Genomic DNA, 17,805 nt, shown 5'->3' with positions numbered 1-17,805 from the left:
TAAACAAAAGTGATATTGAAGAAATAATACGAGGAAGAAGACAGTGCACAGGACAGCTGCTATGCACCCAACTGCGAGCAGAGTTGAAAGTATATAAAAATAGCGCGGCGTGCGTACGGAAATCCAAGGAAAACACTCCATATTTTTAAGTGTCTTCGGTAGGTTTTTTTTTTTTTCTTTTAATAAAACACGTTGCGGGGCTAGTTGGTGATACATTCTTATTTAAAAATTGTAGCGCTATATTAGACGAGGACAAGAAGAAAGGTACATGACAGGACGGGCGCTATCTTTTTTTTTTCTTTTTTATTTTCTTTCTTTCTTTCTTTTGTTTCTTGCGCTGCGATTTTTCATTTCTCACGAGCCAAGACACCCTGCTGGGGATCCAGTTTCACAACCAATCGTTGTCCATCATAATGAAAGCGGTTCTTACGCGATTTCTGCACTATATAGTTTCGCAGAATTTACAGCTGCATCTCGTCACGCACAAGGCTTGTGTAACACAAGGAATTCTGCAAAGCACGACCTATTTCCTATGAAGTACAGTTGTCTTACGATGAGAAAACGTATCGACAAGATACGAGCTCAGTCGCTGCAGCGACGGGGACACTCGGAGGCATTCCCGCAAGGTTCCGTTTCGCAATACAGAGGTAAAGATGAAAGTAAAAACGGCGCGACTGGTTTGTTTTGTTCTGCAGCATTCTTTCCAAGGGAACGCCGCTACGCGCGTTGTTTCAAACCTTCAACCTCCTCTCATAATCCCTTAGCCATGCACCCTTATGGATTGCAGAAAATAGCGCCATTTTTATTTTCATTAAAATAGCCTCGCCTCCACCATTTGTTTAGTTCATTTGCTTCAAAGGATGACGGTCGCGAGGTCAACTTTATGGTGTAATAGCTTGGGAGGATTACAAGATTCGCAAGAAGTTCCTGTTTACCTTGTTCGGTGCAAAACAAGCCGCACTGACTTGCAACGACCAAGCTCTTCAAACGATATGCTCCGAAAGAAAAGTAATCGCGGCGGCTATTTAACTACTACTTGGAAGTGATAACTGCAGTGCCTGAGCGCCGTACGAACCGCACCTGACGCAGAGTTCAATTCGATCAACCTGATTACTATCTACCAACTTCCGTCACTCGAGGGAGCCAACACGCATCGGGCTGTTGATGGAACAAAACCAAGCAGCAGTCTCTTGGAACAACGCCACCAGGAACCTCGCAACGCCACCAGGCACAGCTGATTGGGGACTCCGCCACAAACGCAGAAACGCTCGCGAGAATGCTCCGCACATAGAACACAGCTTACGGCTTGAGCATGTAATCTCAATCTGCTTAATTTCGGGTGATGCACTATCGCACTCTAACCATTACACAATTTGGTAGTTCCTCTGCCCGATGGGTTCAGAGAGTGCACGACAACGCCGACATACGAAATATTGGAGAGCGCTGTCCCAACAACAGCTATTCGGGTACTTGTGTGTCGCCAATGTTGTGCCGTCTCCAAGCCCCTTGCAGTAGCTATATACTGTTTTATCTTTCGAGCATGCCTAAAGGTCGGCAAGAGTAACCTTCACATTTCGGACGAAAGGTACCGTGACATTGACAACCAATGTGACGATAGCTTAAGGAATATTCTTGTTATAATATCAATATGCATAACAAAAGAAGAAAGAAATGCAGATACCCACCAATGAATCGAATTTTATATAAGAGAGAAGGGATGCACAAATCCAAGTGCCAAAAAACCCCTTACTTGAATAAGCCCACTTGGTTAAAGCAGAGCCAGAAAAGACAGATATGAAGACCAAAACATCAAACCCTTGCGTTCTAAATCACAAAGGCGACTCTCAAATTCTCTCCCTCTTTATGTGTTAATAGAGTACCCGGTAAGCAGGTCGTAAGCCCTCGCATCAGCCAGGCCGCCGATGTGGTAATACCGGGAGCGACGTCAGGTATGCCGGGTGCGCCACGAGGAACCGCCGCTGGGGCGTCCAACGGTGTGTGTGCGCGCGTCCAAGACGCGCGCACACACACCGTTGTTGCTAACTGCCGCCGCGCTTTTCCTCAACCTGGCCGCGCGCCAGGGTCGCTCGCCTCCGATGCGGCATGCGTTGCGTTCAGCGGGCGCGCTACAGATGACCCTTTCCGCTCGCGCATGCGCCGCGCCAGTGGTATACTGAACAATATTTACAGCAGATAAGTGTAATAATAATAATTAATAAAGTAATAATAATATGTGGAGTTTTACGCGCCATAACTACGCTACGATTATGAGGCACGCCGTAGGAGAAGGGAGAGGGGCTCCAGAAATTTCGACCACCTCCTCTGGCGTGCACCTAAACGTGAAGATTGGGCGAGTTGGTTTGTCGTACTGAACTGGTACAGCGCATCACGGGAAAAAGCAGAAACGGCCCAGCGGGCCAGACGAAAGGAGTCCTTTTGTCCGCTCGGCCATTGCTTTGTTTTCACGTGGCGCTGCACCGGTTGAAATAAACTTCCACATAATAAAGTACACGGGGCCCTAGCATTTCGCCTCCATCGAATTGCGACCACCGTAATTACCGTACCACCGCGGAGGCTGCTCGGAAGAAGTACTACATTGCATGAAAGAACGAGGATGTGATTCACCAACAAGCGCATATGACATGAATACTCGAAATGCCTTTCGCACAAACGTTTCGAGTACTAATCCGATCGTTCGGTGTGTTGTTCCAGTCTGAACTGATTTCTTCGCTTCATTACATAATGTTCCTATAGCGCACGACTCTCACGTACTTGATGGTGTTTATAGAATGATTAAACCGTGCGGTCATGCGTTGCTCTTTTTTTTTTTTTGCGTGTGTTTTCCACGTCACGCTTTGAGAACAGATCGAGTATATGCCGACCTAATATGTAGGTGGGTAAAAAATGTGACTACGCTTGTGTCACCTAGGTGCAGTGCCATCTGGCCGGTGCAGGCCGCCTTCGAAACGGCGCTGAGACTTTTCACGGGCAAGGCGGAACTCTCATTGGTTTTCTAAGATTCTTTCCTAGGTACGCAGGAAAAAAACGTCGACTCACATAGGAGAAAAATAACCAGTAAACCATAGCACGTAAATGTTACCTTCACGGCGTCTTGATAGTGACAAGCAAAATAAGGTTGAATGTAAAGTTAGAGCCCTGGAAACAACGTAACGGGGCGGTATTCCCATGCGATCAGTTTCGCGAGATTTCGCGTGTTTGGCAAAGATAGCAGCCTTGGCCCAGTGCCAGGAACGCTGTCGGCTGTATATATATATACCCGCCGAGGCATCTCGTGCCGGGACACGCGAAATCTTGCGAAAGTGACGGTATCCTCAAGAGTGATTGCGCGAGAACTCCACTGCTGGATATGCACGATGGAGAAGAAGCCAGCCGAACAAATATAGAGAACAGCGAATAATTAAATTAAAATAGAAGAGCTACTAAGGTTCAACGGACAGTGCACCTTATACTGTTCGAAGCTAGATGTTTACGCGTCTGAAAACACGGTGTTATAGAACATTTGCCGGTGTGTATAAATGTGCATAAAAGTGTGGAAATATAAGCGCACAAACAATCAGGCAAATCTTGATATGTCACAATATCCATTCGGTAAATAATGTTGTGGTAACGTGTCTTGGGACCTCGATCTTTAAAAGGACACTAAACAGAAAAACAATGCCAAAGTACAACACTCGCCGCTCCAAGACGCTCGGTAAGCGAGAAAACGCGCAAAAAGAAAATGCACGTGGCGACGCCGTGCACCTTGAAGCTGCCGCACAAACGTTCATGTGATGTCATAGATTTTAACGGCCGATTGCTAGGACCTACACAGCTATTAATTGGCAAAAATGAAGTATATTGTCCGTTGAGGGGGACACAGGCCTTTGCTGAGTCAATGTGGCCAAAATACGAAGAAAAAAAATCACAGCATATCCACGGGGAGGCTAAGGGAGACGCCGTAGTAGAGGATTCCGGATAATTTCGACCCCCTAGGGTTCTTTAACGTGCACTGACATCGCACAGTATACGGGCCTCTTAAGCACTTCACCTCCATCAGAATGCGACCTCTGCGGCCGGGATCGAACCCGCGTCTTTCGCGTCAGCAGCCGAGCACCGTAACCACTGGGCCACAGCGGCGGCCCCTTCACAATTCTGTGGCAGCCTTCTTCGCATAAACACAAAGTATGATTCGCCCTGGTATGCCGCAGTGCAGCACTGAAACCAGCGTTAAGCGAAGGAAAAAAAAAAAAAAAAAAAAACTAAGCCAAGCCATCGCGAAAACGGCACGAGAACGGCGAGCCTTGAAAAGAATGCATACAGTGTGGCTTGTATGATCGCCAACACAGCCGCTACTGATGGACTGCGCAACCAGGTGAACGAATTTGCAGGCAAGAAAGCACCTGTCTGTGTGACCTTCAAACATATAATTGAAGGACACGTTTTAACACGTGCCGGCGATGGAATGCCAACGTATGTAACATATAGTGGTGGCGCGCGAGCTCAAGGTCAACTCGAAACCTGGATGACGCTTATAAAGAAAGTGGGAACAGCAGATGCTCCGAGGTATATTGCGTATGATCAAGGTCAAAAAGGGAATTTACGAAACCATATTTGACCACAGGATGTCGGCGGTCGACGACACAGCGCTGCCCTTTTGCAGTGTTCGTTCACGATGAATCGCAATGAACATTCGAGTCAATTCCTTTGGTGACAGGCAAACTCGTCGCGAAATAGTCCGAAGAAATTTTCGGGCCAGACTGCATGAACGGTAGCCAAAACGGTCTCATAGGTGCACAGCACACTACGATCGTATAGACGGTTTCGCCGACGCACAAAACACCGAGACAGGACCAATTTCCTCAAAGGATGGCAAAGTAACAATGGTTGCCAGACTGCAGCGAGCGCGACTTCCATGCACGGAGCAGCAATGGGTGACCACGTGCCCCAGCTACCAGGGCCCAAAATCCGCGAATCTATTTAGTCAAACGAGGAAAACGAACGCTGCCTACACTGATCATATTAGCGATCAGCTTTCGTTGACGATAGTTGCCCTCCTTTCCTCTTCCATCGACGAAAACTGAACAATCGCAAGCACCATCCCTTTTAGAAAAGGCACAGTGAATATTGAGTTGATGAATCATGCTCAAGTATTTGCCGCAGGCCTGCCTAACAGGGTTACTAAAAAAAAAAAAAAGAGAGAGAGAGAGAGAGAACGGCGTCGAGTGCGAACATCTGCGACAACAGAGTCGTCGTTGCGGATGCCTACCATTTCGAATGTCTTTCGCGCGGCTTTTAATCGCGCCGACCGTATAAGCGTATGCACACGGCACAGTGGTGGACAGCGCCGTGGGCATCTCGTGCTTTGCTTCGCTGGACTGTGGTACCTTCGAAACCTCGGCAAATATTTTTGCGATCCATGCGCTTATTCACGCATAGACAATGCTCGACCTGCCGTTGCAGACGTCTGACGCAAAAATGAGGACAATGCAAAGTGGCCTGACTTCGACCAGCTTCTCGAAAAACCCAAAACACTGCCTGCTGCGTGAAGCATGAGCGTTTTTCTTCTTTTTTTTAATGTAAGGTGCACAGCTGCAACAACACAAGCTATACCGTATTCTGCGGGAAAATCGGCCAAACAGCACGTTAACAATTGAACAAAGAACAATTAACGGATCCTATGTCAGAAAATTATAAAGTATATTTGGGTGCACACTGCGCGGCTGGTTAGTGCATCATGTTTGACGCGGTTAGATTTCTACAGAAGAGCAAGCACATTACCAGTGGATGCACTCAACAAATTGGTAAGAAAAAAAATCGGGATTCGGTAACGCCCAGAAGCACCTGTTTAGAGAATCTTCGGGGGTAAGCGGACGAAGCTTCGACGTTAAAGACTGCAAGAGCTAACGCATCTTGCCTATCATCGTAAATCATTAGTCTCCGTAAGCACCACGCTATCACTGATGGCGCTCTTTGGCCACGCTTGGACCTTGCGCCATTAAAAACCACATATCATCATCAGCTAACGCATTTTGGTGCGCTACCCAGATCCACATGTGCTTTCTTCAAATGGCAGAAATTAATCATTCAACGTGATTTAACGTTGTCACGTATATAGTTACCCGGAATATTGGGATACCTTACCATGGAAGCGTGGCCTTGGAATGGTTGACGTAAGGCCGAACTCGCCATCATATCCCGAAAGTCCCGGCTACAAGAAGGTGTAGCTTCGGGTGGGTTGGAATATAACGACTAGTGAATAACAAAGGACGATACAGGCTCGTTTACAAGCAGTAAACGCGAGCTGACCCAGTACAACACTTCCGCTTGTAGCGATAGTGGTTCGGGGTTAGAAAATATGCTTATTTCTGCAAACCATAGGTGATGAGAAATGTTAATAATAATTGTTGGGGTTTACCGTCCCAAAAGCACGATACGATTATGAGAGACGCCGTAGTGGAGGGCTCCGGAAATTTCGACCATCTGGTGTTCGTTAACGTGCACCTAAATATAAGTACACGGGCCTCAAGTATTGTCGCCTCCTTCGAAAATGGGGCCGCCGCGGCCGGGATTCGATCACGCGACCTGCGGGTCAGCAGTCGAGCACCATGCTTACCATGTTACCAGACCACCATCGCGGGTGATGAGAAATGTTGAACAAGGAATGTCGCTGGAGCCAACGCTTCGGCAAGAAGATTTGTCTTCGTCAAGGCCAGACGCGTTGCACGCGGACGCTGCAACCATTTGACCACCGCTACGGTGTATCCGCTTACAAGATAGTTGACCCAACAACCAATCCTCGAACCGTAAGAGATTACACAAATCCAAAAACCGGTTCTGGTCCGGGCGACTTCGTCTGGTTCATGTAAACGTACGCAGACATGTCAGGTTTGCCGCGCAAGCTACAAGCACGTAACCAGACATTTTTTTAAGCGCTAGGACGAAGAAGGGACGTAACACGCGCGCTACTGTCTCCTTCGTCCTTATTGTCTTCTTCCAGCGCTTGAAACTTGTTACTATGCGTTACAACAAAGGCCAAACGTCTACCCCTGTAACTGAGAGTGCATTGGCCAGTCTGTCGTCACATCTGAAAAGAACAGCTGAAAAGGTGAACATTTTTTTAAACATAAATTTCGTGCGGTGGCGTAGACGTCAGGAGTGCGCGATTCGGCAGACATGCGTAAAGGTCTCCTTTACTATACGTCACGCTAGCCACATAAACGTACGTTCGCAATGTGAATTTAAAAAAACAAAAAACAGTGTCAGTGCATGAGCCACAGAAAAAATAATAATGAAAAAGCGCCAGCAGCAACAAATCAACATGGTCTATATATATGCGCTGTCAGCAAACAGTAATAACGTAACAGGAAGTTATAGCAGTGACAGTACGAAATTATGTGCACAAAATACTGGTCTCGTCAGGTAACTTCGTTTCAGAGCCCCGACTTCCCCTGCATCTCGATCGCCTTCTCCAAAGAAGAATCCCGCTTGAAAACAGATTGCTCTATCTATTCACTACACAAACTTAAAGTACCTCAAATAATGCAAAACATAGTGGTAGTATGCCAACTAACAGAATTACGAGGTTAACATTAAGAAGTCCAGATATGGGTTATTCCATGCCAAACGCATCAAACGTTTCATTTTTCCTTTTCATTCATCTTCCACTTATTTGGTTAGAGCCAAGTACTACGGTGGTCTAGTGGTTATGGCGCTCGACTGCTGACCCGAAGGTCGCGGGATCGAATCCCGGCCGCGGCGGCTGCATTTTCGATGGAGGCGAAAATGTTTGAGGCCCGTGTACTTAGATTTAGGTGCACGTTAAAGAACCCCAGGTTGTCGAAATTTCCGGAGCCCTCCACTACGGCGTCTCTCATAATCATATCGTGGTTTTGGGACGTTAAACCCCAGATATCATCATCAAGTACTAGCTACACTTTGACAAATGCATTCTAAAACTTACTTGTTACGTTAACACGCACACACACACACACACACACTATATATATATATATATATATATATATATATAATCGCATTTTCGACAAACAGTACCGATTTGAATGTCATTTGATGCGCTTGGCACGAAATGAACCGAGTAATCTCACTTTCATGAAAACTCAGACCGACAGTGTAACTTACTAAAAGTCAGTTACAACATTTGTATTTTCGACAGAAATCAGTCTGCTGGGCAAAACCTTTTAGAGGCCAAGTTAGCCTCTTCAAGGATGACTGTTCCACAAGGCCCCGCAGGGATGGCGTTCGTAACCGTTTTCATTCATTTCAGCAGGCAACGGCTTCAGTTGTCTGCATACCGATTCGACAATTCAAACGCACGGCGTCAAATTTTCTGGCGCTGTCTCGTGGACAGCGGATGTCCGGTCCCGTTGCGATGAAACAAGTGCTTGGTGTAGCCACGGCTCGACTCCCCATCGTTGCGAGCCACGGAAGCGTGCAGGTTGTGTGTTGCCGTGTGCATTTTCTGCCAAGCGCGCGGCCTTGTATCTGTGGCCTTGTCACGGCACGCTTGTTGAGGGGGCAGCCCCGTTTGTACGGTGGCGCAAGGAGAGAGGTTGGTGCAGGTGGGGGCCGCCCTCGAACTCCCGACCGATTAGTAATGCTATCCTCGGTACCGTTTGGTACAGTTCATAGATTTTACTAGTTGCTTTGCTTTTTTCTTTAAAACAAATCCTGGCTGCAGAGTCATTTTTTATCATATAAAATATAACTGATAATACCGCCCAGCGCTGAAAGCACACAGACAAAATTTAATATTTGACACACCCGGATAGCATTGTTTTCACGTGAAATGGTAACAAGACGAGCGGCTCCAATCCACGCACATAAAAAAAAAACAAAAAAACGGCAGTTACTGTTCGAGTTTGGAGGGCGCTCATTTGCCATTAGGTGCAACCGTCTAAGGAAATTACAGCCGTGGCATAGCGTTTGCTAATTAAGAGAGCCAGCAAAGAAGGCAGAAAACGGGATCCTGAGGAAAAGAAAACGGGGCTCGTTACGAGGCCAGCTGTGGCTCGGCGAGGAAGCAGCGCAGAGAGAGCCCCGGAATCGATCGCCGAGCCCAAGGTTCAACGCCCTCGGCCGCCCGAGCACGAAAAGTGCTTCTGCGCGCTCAGCTGAGGGGGAGCGCTGTCCAGAGACATTCCAGTGCTGGCGGGTGGCACCGGAAACCAAGCGCGCTGGACTGGGGAGTTCAAGTGGCCCCCACCTGCACCACTCTCTCCGCGCCACCGTACTAACGGGGCTGCCCCCTCAACAGGCGTGCGGTGATTGCCGCGGCAACAAGGCCACAGTAACAAGGCCGCCACAGGCCCGGCAGAAGACGCACTGCGCAACACACCACCTGCGCGCTACCGTGGCTCTCAAGGACGGGAGTTCGAGCCACGACCGACAACACGGACTTGTGCCATGGGAATGCAAACGGACATGCAGTGTCTGTCCACGAGATTCGACGCCACGCTTTAGAAGTGTCCGACCCCGATGCAGACAACTGGGGCTGAGAATAGCTAAATTAATTAAAAATAGCAGGATGTACGCGCAGCAAAACCATATATGTTCACGATACTGTTCGGAATAAAGCTAAGACAATACATCACAATTATCGACCCTCTCCGTTTCACAGGACTAGCGTTCGCTGCGAATTTGGAAACCCAAGCAAAATCCAGGGACAAGCAAAACCCAACGACAAGTACCGTAAGGGTCACAAGTAAGGCATGTTTACGTCAAGAGCCTGATGATCGCGACTCGTCAACAAGTTTGCTCCGATTATGATAAGTATGTAAATGGCCTGCCGTTTTTGTTTTCTAGCCAATGCAAACTGCCCGACAACACGACACGCAGAATACATATCGCAGTAGCTTCAAGGTCAGTCGCAAGCCTCACCAAACTGAACTGAATGTCCAGCTTGCTGGGTTAGCATTCTGATGTGTGATGTCTAGGCAGGGTGGTAGTGACAAGATGGTCAAATGAAGCTGAAAGGTGCCATACACGCTCGACAGCGGAGGAGAGAGCGGTGCACGACTGCCGCTCTCTCCTCCTCCACATAACTTTAATCAATCCTCCGACGATTCTACAAATATATGCAGAGAGACCGCTCTCTGTCGAGCAACTTCTCTGCCCATGCTAATGCGACCCAATGCGAACATGCCTTACCGAGGAAATGCTATCAAAATCATGCATGTCCTAAAACTGCAGCATCTCAACGCTTATGAATCTGACATGTGTGGTATAGCCACTGCGTCAGATAGATAAACGGGGCTAGTTGGTTCATTATGATATTTTTTAAAAACACGCTGACTGAAAGTTCACGAGCTAAAGAAACAAGATAAAAACACGGGGCACACGATTTGTCCCGTAAGCCTGTGCTCTCCTTTTGCTTCTTTCGCTTGCGATTTTTTAAGTCAGCGCGTTTTTAGAATACGCCACTTCGTCGCTTACCCAATTTGTAAGAAAGAAAAATTAGGATCAATATATGAAAGGCTGCTAATGTCATCTTTGCACCACACATTTCACACTGCGACTTCAGTGCACCGTAAAACAGGATACGAGAGGCTGGTTCTGAGCATATAGTGAGTGACGAAAATTTGTGCGTGCAACTAAGTGAACCCACTTCGATAAGTACAAACAAAAACAAAGAAAATATCGAAGCTAAAATTTAGAACAATGACCGTCTGGCTGGGTTCGTTATGAACCAAAAATTATTTCCACGCAACAGTGGAATTTTTGCATCCAACGATTGAAACTAACCCAACTCATCTCTCGGTAACTAGACGGCGGATGACAAGTTCGGTTTGCTCATCGAAAACGTCATCTAAGCGGCATTTATCTTCCGAGGAAGAAATTGAGAGTGAACCCCGTCAGGTGAAAATAAAGATCACTTTAGGTAGAAATCGCTCTTCAAAAGAAAGGCATATATAGCATTCAAGTCAGTTGCGACATGGCCCAACTAAGATATATATATATATATATATATATATATATATATATATATATATATATATATATATATATATATATATATTAATGAGAACAAGTATGGGGCGAAATCACAGACTTTGTACAGCGTTTCGGCGCCGTCTTTAAAGAGAAATTACAGCCGCATTTTATAGCGCGCTTTCACTGACCCCGTGTAAGGGTGACTGTCTCTGGTGCAGTGCAAACATAAAGTACTGCGGAAGAAGAAACCACACACGAAGCGCAGGCTCGTAGACGTGCAAAAAAATTTGAAATTAATGGCAAATGAGTTCAGCGCAAGCCTGCAAGGTGGAGAAACGCTCATGAGGAAGAGAAATTATAGTCCACCCCCATTCGTACGTAGCACAAACCTACCATGTAAGCACATACGGGTTCCTCGAATATTAGGAAAACTTACACAATCGAATTAAAAAAAAACGATCTTTCTTTTTTTTTTTTTTTAATTAACGCGCGAAGCTTTCAGAAACCCACATGGCTCTCCTCTGCAGCTTGGCACTACATTTGGGGAATTTACTATTTCACCTAGTTATTATACAACATACGTTTAAGCTACTGTGTGCATGTGAATTATACGTACTGTCATCCGACATCAGTAGAGACGTCGTGGCGAGTGTCATGATATGTTACTAATCAATGCGTTCATCATTCGCTTTGTGAAATTCACGCATGCGACTCACGTGAAGATTCAAAACTCGAAATTAGCCAACAAGGATGCAACGCGGAAACACGTTTGCACAGAGTGCAATATTCTGAACAATACGGTATCCAGTTTCAGTAACAGTTTCACGAACGACAGAGAAAGAAGTACTAATTCGCAGTGAATCTCTCATTTTTGTCGCACCTCAACATGCCAAACGGTCATCATACTTACAAAGTTGCCGTCACACTATTTATTGGAATGCTTATGTGAAATACAAACGTCGCGTAATTCTAAATTAGTAGTCACTGAGAATCTGTTACACAAGGACAGGGCTAACGAGAACAGATGAAAGTAACTATAGCAGATATCGACCAGCAAAGAATATCACATGCATATGCAGCTCAGTGTACGGTGGCAAAGGACGAGTGTAGGATGCGTGCATACAAGGCCAACCAACAAACGTGGCCTGCGGCCCGAGCTACGAAAAAGCCCGGGAAGCATGCGCCCCGTTTCCCAGTGAATGCATTTACACACACGCACTCGTGCAGCTACAGTACGGCACATTCGACATCCAGCGGCCTCCTCGCCCCACAAGGGCCTCACAACGGAGCAGTTGACCCCATTCCAGAAATTTCCACATGTACGCCCACGGAGACCTCCTCGATCGGCGCCACAGCGACTGGCAAAAGGGAAGGAACACCCCGCAATTATTCTGAACCCGCATGCGCAGCATGGTATGGGCGAGCGCATTAAATGTATTGATTCCAAAGCGTGTTCATGCGTTATCCCAGTAGATCGCGCAATTATAATTCCATACACCTCATTATCGTACCCCCCACCCCTTACTTCTGTGCACTGGTGTCCCCTATAACTGGTTGCGGACTGCATTTTCAAAACAAGTGCTGCTTGCGCGCTATTAGTTCTGCAATCAGAAAATACGATACAGGCGCAATACTGCATCATGATGTGCACACAAGAATGGTACTACATGTCATCGTTGATAAGCTTGCAAACTTTATCTTGAAAAATACCTTCAGAAGCAATCTTATATGTGAAACTACGAAAATGCAACAAACTAACACAGTAATGACGCGGGGAAGTTGCTGCTGTTATAGCTCGAAGCGAGAGCAAGAACCTCTTCAACATGTGTCCCACCGATAGGTATGCACCTGCCATGACGGGAAACCAAAAGCACCACCATTCGAGAAGGCAAGCACCTACCAGAAACTGCTGATTGTGCTTTTCCGTAATCATTGCGGCTCAACCGAATCCAATAAAGAGAAACGCGCAAGCACGTCGCACAGCGCGTGCAGTACCATTACAACCCAGAGCCAAAGAAACCCGCAAATCCAGAAACCCGAAAAGGAAACTGCGCTGCACTAGGCACGGAGCGTTTTGCCGCCATTTCTGAAAACGTAAACAGTTCGCGGGCACTCACCGCAAACGCTGCTGCAGTTCGCTCTTGCACTGTACAACTGCAGCAGCGCTAGCAGTGCAACACGTCATGATAAAGTAGAATACAAATATCTTAAAAGCTTGCATTTTTTATAATATGCTTGGCGCGGCTCCTAACAGTAAACTAACTTGACGTTACCTTATCACAGCTGATGTCCCCAAGTAGATGCGCTCTACAAATAATTTGTCAAACTCTCTCTCTCGATTTCGCTAAACAACTGCACGAGAATTTTCAATTGCTCGAATAATGTTGCTTTTTTTTGCGCTCCTATTGAGCGCGCAGAAGGTCAAAAATGGCTGTAATGCGCTACGTTCCAACGGCACACAGCCTTCCCGCCCCGCACGAAACCTGGGCACACAAACGCGCTTTGAAACGTAATGCTACTTACGGAAAGCTCGGGGTGTTTAGGATCCTTATGTGACGCTGCACGGATTATTCCAGCCCTCCAATCCAAATCTGATGCCTTGGAAAGTTTGCCTTTGCCCGCACTGTTAACACACAGAAATCGTTTGCCCACAATCTCCTCGCGATGCTTGTAGGCCATTGCACATATTAAGTATCCAACCTCTGGCTACAGGAGCCCAGAGTGCACACTTGAAAACTGCGTGGACTGGACGAAAACACTACCACGTCTCCAAACGCGAACGAATAATACGAGAGTTGAAAGGTCGCCACGTAAGTCTCAGTACGCCTGCGCGACCTCGGAGGGAGGAAGAAAAAAAAAATTTGTGCTAAGCCACGTGACAGAACGGAGCTCCGCCACTGGTGCACGAGTGCGCTCTGCGTCCAATGGGAAGCCGCAAGACGCGGGCCTCGGCCAATGGCGGCGTCCGCGCTTGAAAGTGGCGCGTCGCCTCCGGCGCGCTGTCTGCAGCCCAGCTCGTGTTCTGACGTAGCGTATTCGACGCTCTGTTTGAAAATTGTGGATGTTATTGTTTGAACTTCGGAACTGTCGCCGTGTGCCTTTCAAATCGGACCAAGCCCTACAGCATTTTGGATATATGCAGAATGATTTCCACCGTCATATCTCGCCTGATCATGTGAGTGCAGCGACAGACACCCTTCCTTCATTGTTGTCTTTTGGCAGTTCGTTGATTGGAAGACGAAGATTCATGTTTGTGTCGTGGATTTGTAAAATCTAATCGCCGTGCCCGTTGCCTCTGATGCTGTTGTTTATTACCACTCTGTCCTGTTTGCATTCAAAGCATGTTTTTTAAACATTTGTGCAAAGAACGCTGCCTGCAGCTATTGTTTGCTGTGTGTAGGCACCAGAACTCGCCGCCCCTTGCATGTGTTTGATGTATTTATTAACGACCTGTATGAACTCGTTGAAATAATTATTAAACACCGGTTTTCGGGACCCGCGAGTTGCCAAAATTCGACCGTGTGGTCACTGTTCTGAAGCGTGGGATCGTATTACGTCATTCTCTTCTGACAGTGTCGTGGCGTTGCGTCCCTATTATTCGCCATCCTCCGAGGTGGGAACGGTCTTTATGTTCCCTATCATGTGGATTTACTTCTTTTTGCCTGACCACCGAATGTCCAAGTCCTTACTGCGCCACTAACAGCGTCCTCAGCGTGTCATTGTTGTCGGGCAGCAGGTGTTCGTGAGGCCAGGTCCGTCGTTTGTTCCTATTGTGTGACTGCATTGTGTTCCAGTTTTCGCCGCATGGCCTTGTCTGTACATACATGCTCACTACATATGTTCTACGAAAAAAAAAAAAAAAATAAGGGACGTCGGATAGATTTTGCAGAAAAGGTTTCTCCACGCGTTATCGCATATTTTCGGCAACTCATCCACTTGGCTTTCTGTATATGGACATTTTGGCCTTGCGATCGTGTAATACATTAACGTCGTCCTACCCGATTTTCTGCTCGTAGGCACTTGTGCCAATCGCTCTGAATAGAACAAAGGTCTGAACAACATAAATCGCTCTGAAAAACAAAGTGTGAACAACATAAAGGTACGTAGGTCGCTCACCTTTGATTTCTACTGCACCTTCATAATACGTCTACATTTATCATTGCTGCCCTGGACACATCTTATGTGACTTTCCCCGCGTGTTGTCGAATAAGTGTGGGTTTTAATAATACTGTGAACTTAATCGATTATATTCCTAGGGTTGCAAATTGGGTAACTTCATAATGTCAACACTACAAAGAGCACCACTTTTGACAGGGACAAGTATTACTACAATTTGTAAAGACGCACAGGCATAGCGTAAGGCATTCCACTGCTATTCTGCTGCCGTCCAGCTGATTTTTTCACAGTTGAGTGGAGCTGAGCGTTGTCATCTACATGTTGGCAGCCGCCCCACATTTAGGTGAACCGGTGCCATCTGACAGGCGGGCATTGTTTCAGCAGAAGCTGCTTGATGGAGTGAGCTGCATGGTAGAGAGCGCGTGTCAGCGGGAGGGGTCAGACCCCCCACCCACCTTTTTGGAGAGCTGCTGTTGCTGCCTGTGTGTCTCGGAGAGGAGGGAACAACTCCACTTCCTGCTGGGAGGGGAGTCCGTTTATTTTCGTTGGAGCCGACGATTATTTTGGGGCTTTGGGAGCAGGAGCTTGCCTCTGTGTAGAGATGCACCCTTCCTTGCTTGGGAATGTTCAGCTCTGATTTCATATCCAGGAGCAGCTGTGTGCTTCATGCATTTCCAACTCTGACTTAGATTGTGTTGCGTGGTGCTTTGCAATGTTCTGCTACAGTGTCATTGTGTGAGTGACCTTGGAACTGCCAGCCCACAAATGCAGAATCCTTCGATTGGTGCATCTTTGCAGCTGACGCGCGGCCGCTTGTGTCTTCTGTTGCTGTTTTGCTGTTGTTGCTTCCCTGTGCTGGCTCATTGTTTCTATCGTCTCTTCAGCTTGCTCTTCGGCGTGCTGTACCCTGCGTATGCATCCTACAAGGCCGTCAAGAACAAGGATGTCAGGTCCCATGTAAGTACTGAGCTTTTACATACATGCTTCATGGATGCTTATGCACTTTGACCTTTCTTTGCAGCTACAGTGGATGATGTACTGGATAGTCTTTGCTCTCTTCACATGCATCGAGACATTTTCTGACATCTTTATTTCATTTTGGTAAGTAGGCTGAACCTATGTCTCGTTTGCATGTAGCAGTGCGTGCTTGTGAGATGAGAATATCACACAAGTGCTGGCACTTTGGGCATCTATGGAAATGGGAGACATATTGCTTTAAGCTTCATTCTCCACCCTGTTTTGTATTCAACAGGAAGGCAAAATCATTTGGATGCATTCAGATGTTTTACAAGTAAAAAAAAAATAACAAACGAGGAGTAAGTGTAAGACAAAGTCAACAATAGCATTGACCTCTATGTGTGAGTTTCATCGCAAGATTACTGGAAACCTTGTTAAGGATCTCCCAACACCATTAGTGTGCTACTGTAAATACCATGAACATTTGTAAGCAGAAACAAATCAGCTCAATTTTGTTTTTTATTGCTGCTTTTTATCCTGAGCAGTCCAATGGTACTGCCATTGATCACTGGGTGGCATCTGAAGCATGTGCAATATTAAGGTGGTGAGTTGGGCATGTTGGTACATAATTGCGAGATGCTGAAGCGCATGAAACACACAGCCAGATCAAAAACAACTTGTAGTAATGTACCAACACGCCCAACTCGACACTTTAATCGGATACTTTTCTCATACAAAATGCTCTTTCTATTCCTTCAATCTCTCTGACCCACGTGCCATCGTCTCACGCATCACTGTTAGAGTATGCCGTGCACGAGAATTTTCCTTTTGTCTCCACACCAAGCTCATCACTCGTCCTTGTCGTTTTGTTCCGTCTGTGTTTCTTGTACTGCAGTATGTTGTAAGCATCTGCAATATACCGTCATAGTTTGCTCGTTCTGGTGTGCGCAACTGTTTTGACTCAACTGTATATCACATCAGGTGGAGAACAGTGACAAAGGACTTGTCAAACTGTCGGAGGATATCACCATCTGCAATTTGTAAAGTTTTTGAAATTTGTGTGGTTTTACTGCAGACAACCCTAGCGCCAAAGATACTGTTCCTGCCTGTAATGAACAAAAAGAGTGTGAAACATGTTGTAAAGGCTACATCTCAGCCCGTGAAACGTAGCAGGCTGTGATATCGCTCGATAATAATATAAGTCATATGAACATGCTGCTTGATTTTCAGACTTACCAGAAGATCTTGTTGTGCTATCAAGAGAAGGAAGAAGCAGAACAGCCATTCATAAAACTAGACATTTCATGAGTGCTCTTGCAGTGTACATACCCGGCTTGATTTTTATCAGTATGCTTGCTCCAGGAACCATTACCCAACTGACCAGGATGGCACATAGCACGTACACATTTTTGTATGGCACTGACAAAAATGGTACAATCTTCTGTTAAGCTTACATTTGGAAGTAGAGTTTATCTCAAGCATTCAAGAAGAATTCTATGGAACCATAGGATAATGCCATATTTTACAGACGGCAAGAAGTAACCACCACAGACTGTGTACTGGAAAAGTGGTATTAACTTATACAGCCGGGCCAAAGCTTCTAGAATCATCCTATGTCACTTTTATTTGATGCTGTTTGAAAAGAAAGTGCCACAAGCAAGTTCTAGCTGGCAGGCCAAGCACCGTGGACCATCTGCTTCACTGAATGGCATCTCTTACATCTTCACATTTTAATGTGCCATTGAAGCTGTCCTGAACCGCTTTTCCAGGTAATCATCAAAT

General features: G+C 46.4%; 2 protein-coding genes across 7 annotated transcripts in view; one reads left to right on the top strand and one right to left on the bottom strand.

The window, feature by feature from the left end:
* LOC119379177 (probable JmjC domain-containing histone demethylation protein 2C) overlaps positions 1-13,780 on the bottom strand; it is a 230,472-nt gene extending 216,692 nt beyond the window's left edge. For both annotated transcript variants that reach the window (XM_037648384.2, XM_037648386.2), the window contains exon 1: positions 13,474-13,780. In XM_037648384.2, the coding sequence (XP_037504312.1) occupies positions 13,474-13,629 (156 nt within the window). In that variant the 5' untranslated portion in view covers positions 13,630-13,780. The remainder of the gene's footprint in view (positions 1-13,473) is intronic.
* The window catches only part of LOC119379178 (receptor expression-enhancing protein 1), a 70,727-nt gene continuing 58,691 nt past the window's right edge, over positions 5,770-17,805 (top strand). Inside the window, exons 1-4 of one of the 5 annotated variants that reach the window (XM_037648388.1) lie at positions 5,770-5,801; positions 9,638-9,721; positions 15,951-16,023; positions 16,088-16,167. In XM_037648388.1, coding sequence (XP_037504316.1) covers positions 5,785-5,801; positions 9,638-9,721; positions 15,951-16,023; positions 16,088-16,167 — 254 coding nt within the window. In that variant the 5' untranslated portion in view covers positions 5,770-5,784. Of the gene's footprint in view, positions 5,802-8,237; positions 8,258-9,637; positions 9,722-13,886; positions 14,126-15,598; positions 16,024-16,087; positions 16,168-17,805 lie in introns of those variants that run through there. The other 4 variants (XM_037648387.1, XM_037648389.2, XM_037648390.2 and 1 more) reach the window with 4 other exon arrangements.

The sequence above is a fragment of the Rhipicephalus sanguineus genome, chromosome 1 (genome assembly GCF_013339695.2).
Source record: "Rhipicephalus sanguineus isolate Rsan-2018 chromosome 1, BIME_Rsan_1.4, whole genome shotgun sequence".
Taxonomy (NCBI): Eukaryota; Metazoa; Arthropoda; class Arachnida; order Ixodida; family Ixodidae; genus Rhipicephalus; species Rhipicephalus sanguineus.
The sequence above is the reverse complement of the archived record's forward strand: the minus strand, read 5'-3'. Positions and strand labels throughout refer to the sequence as shown.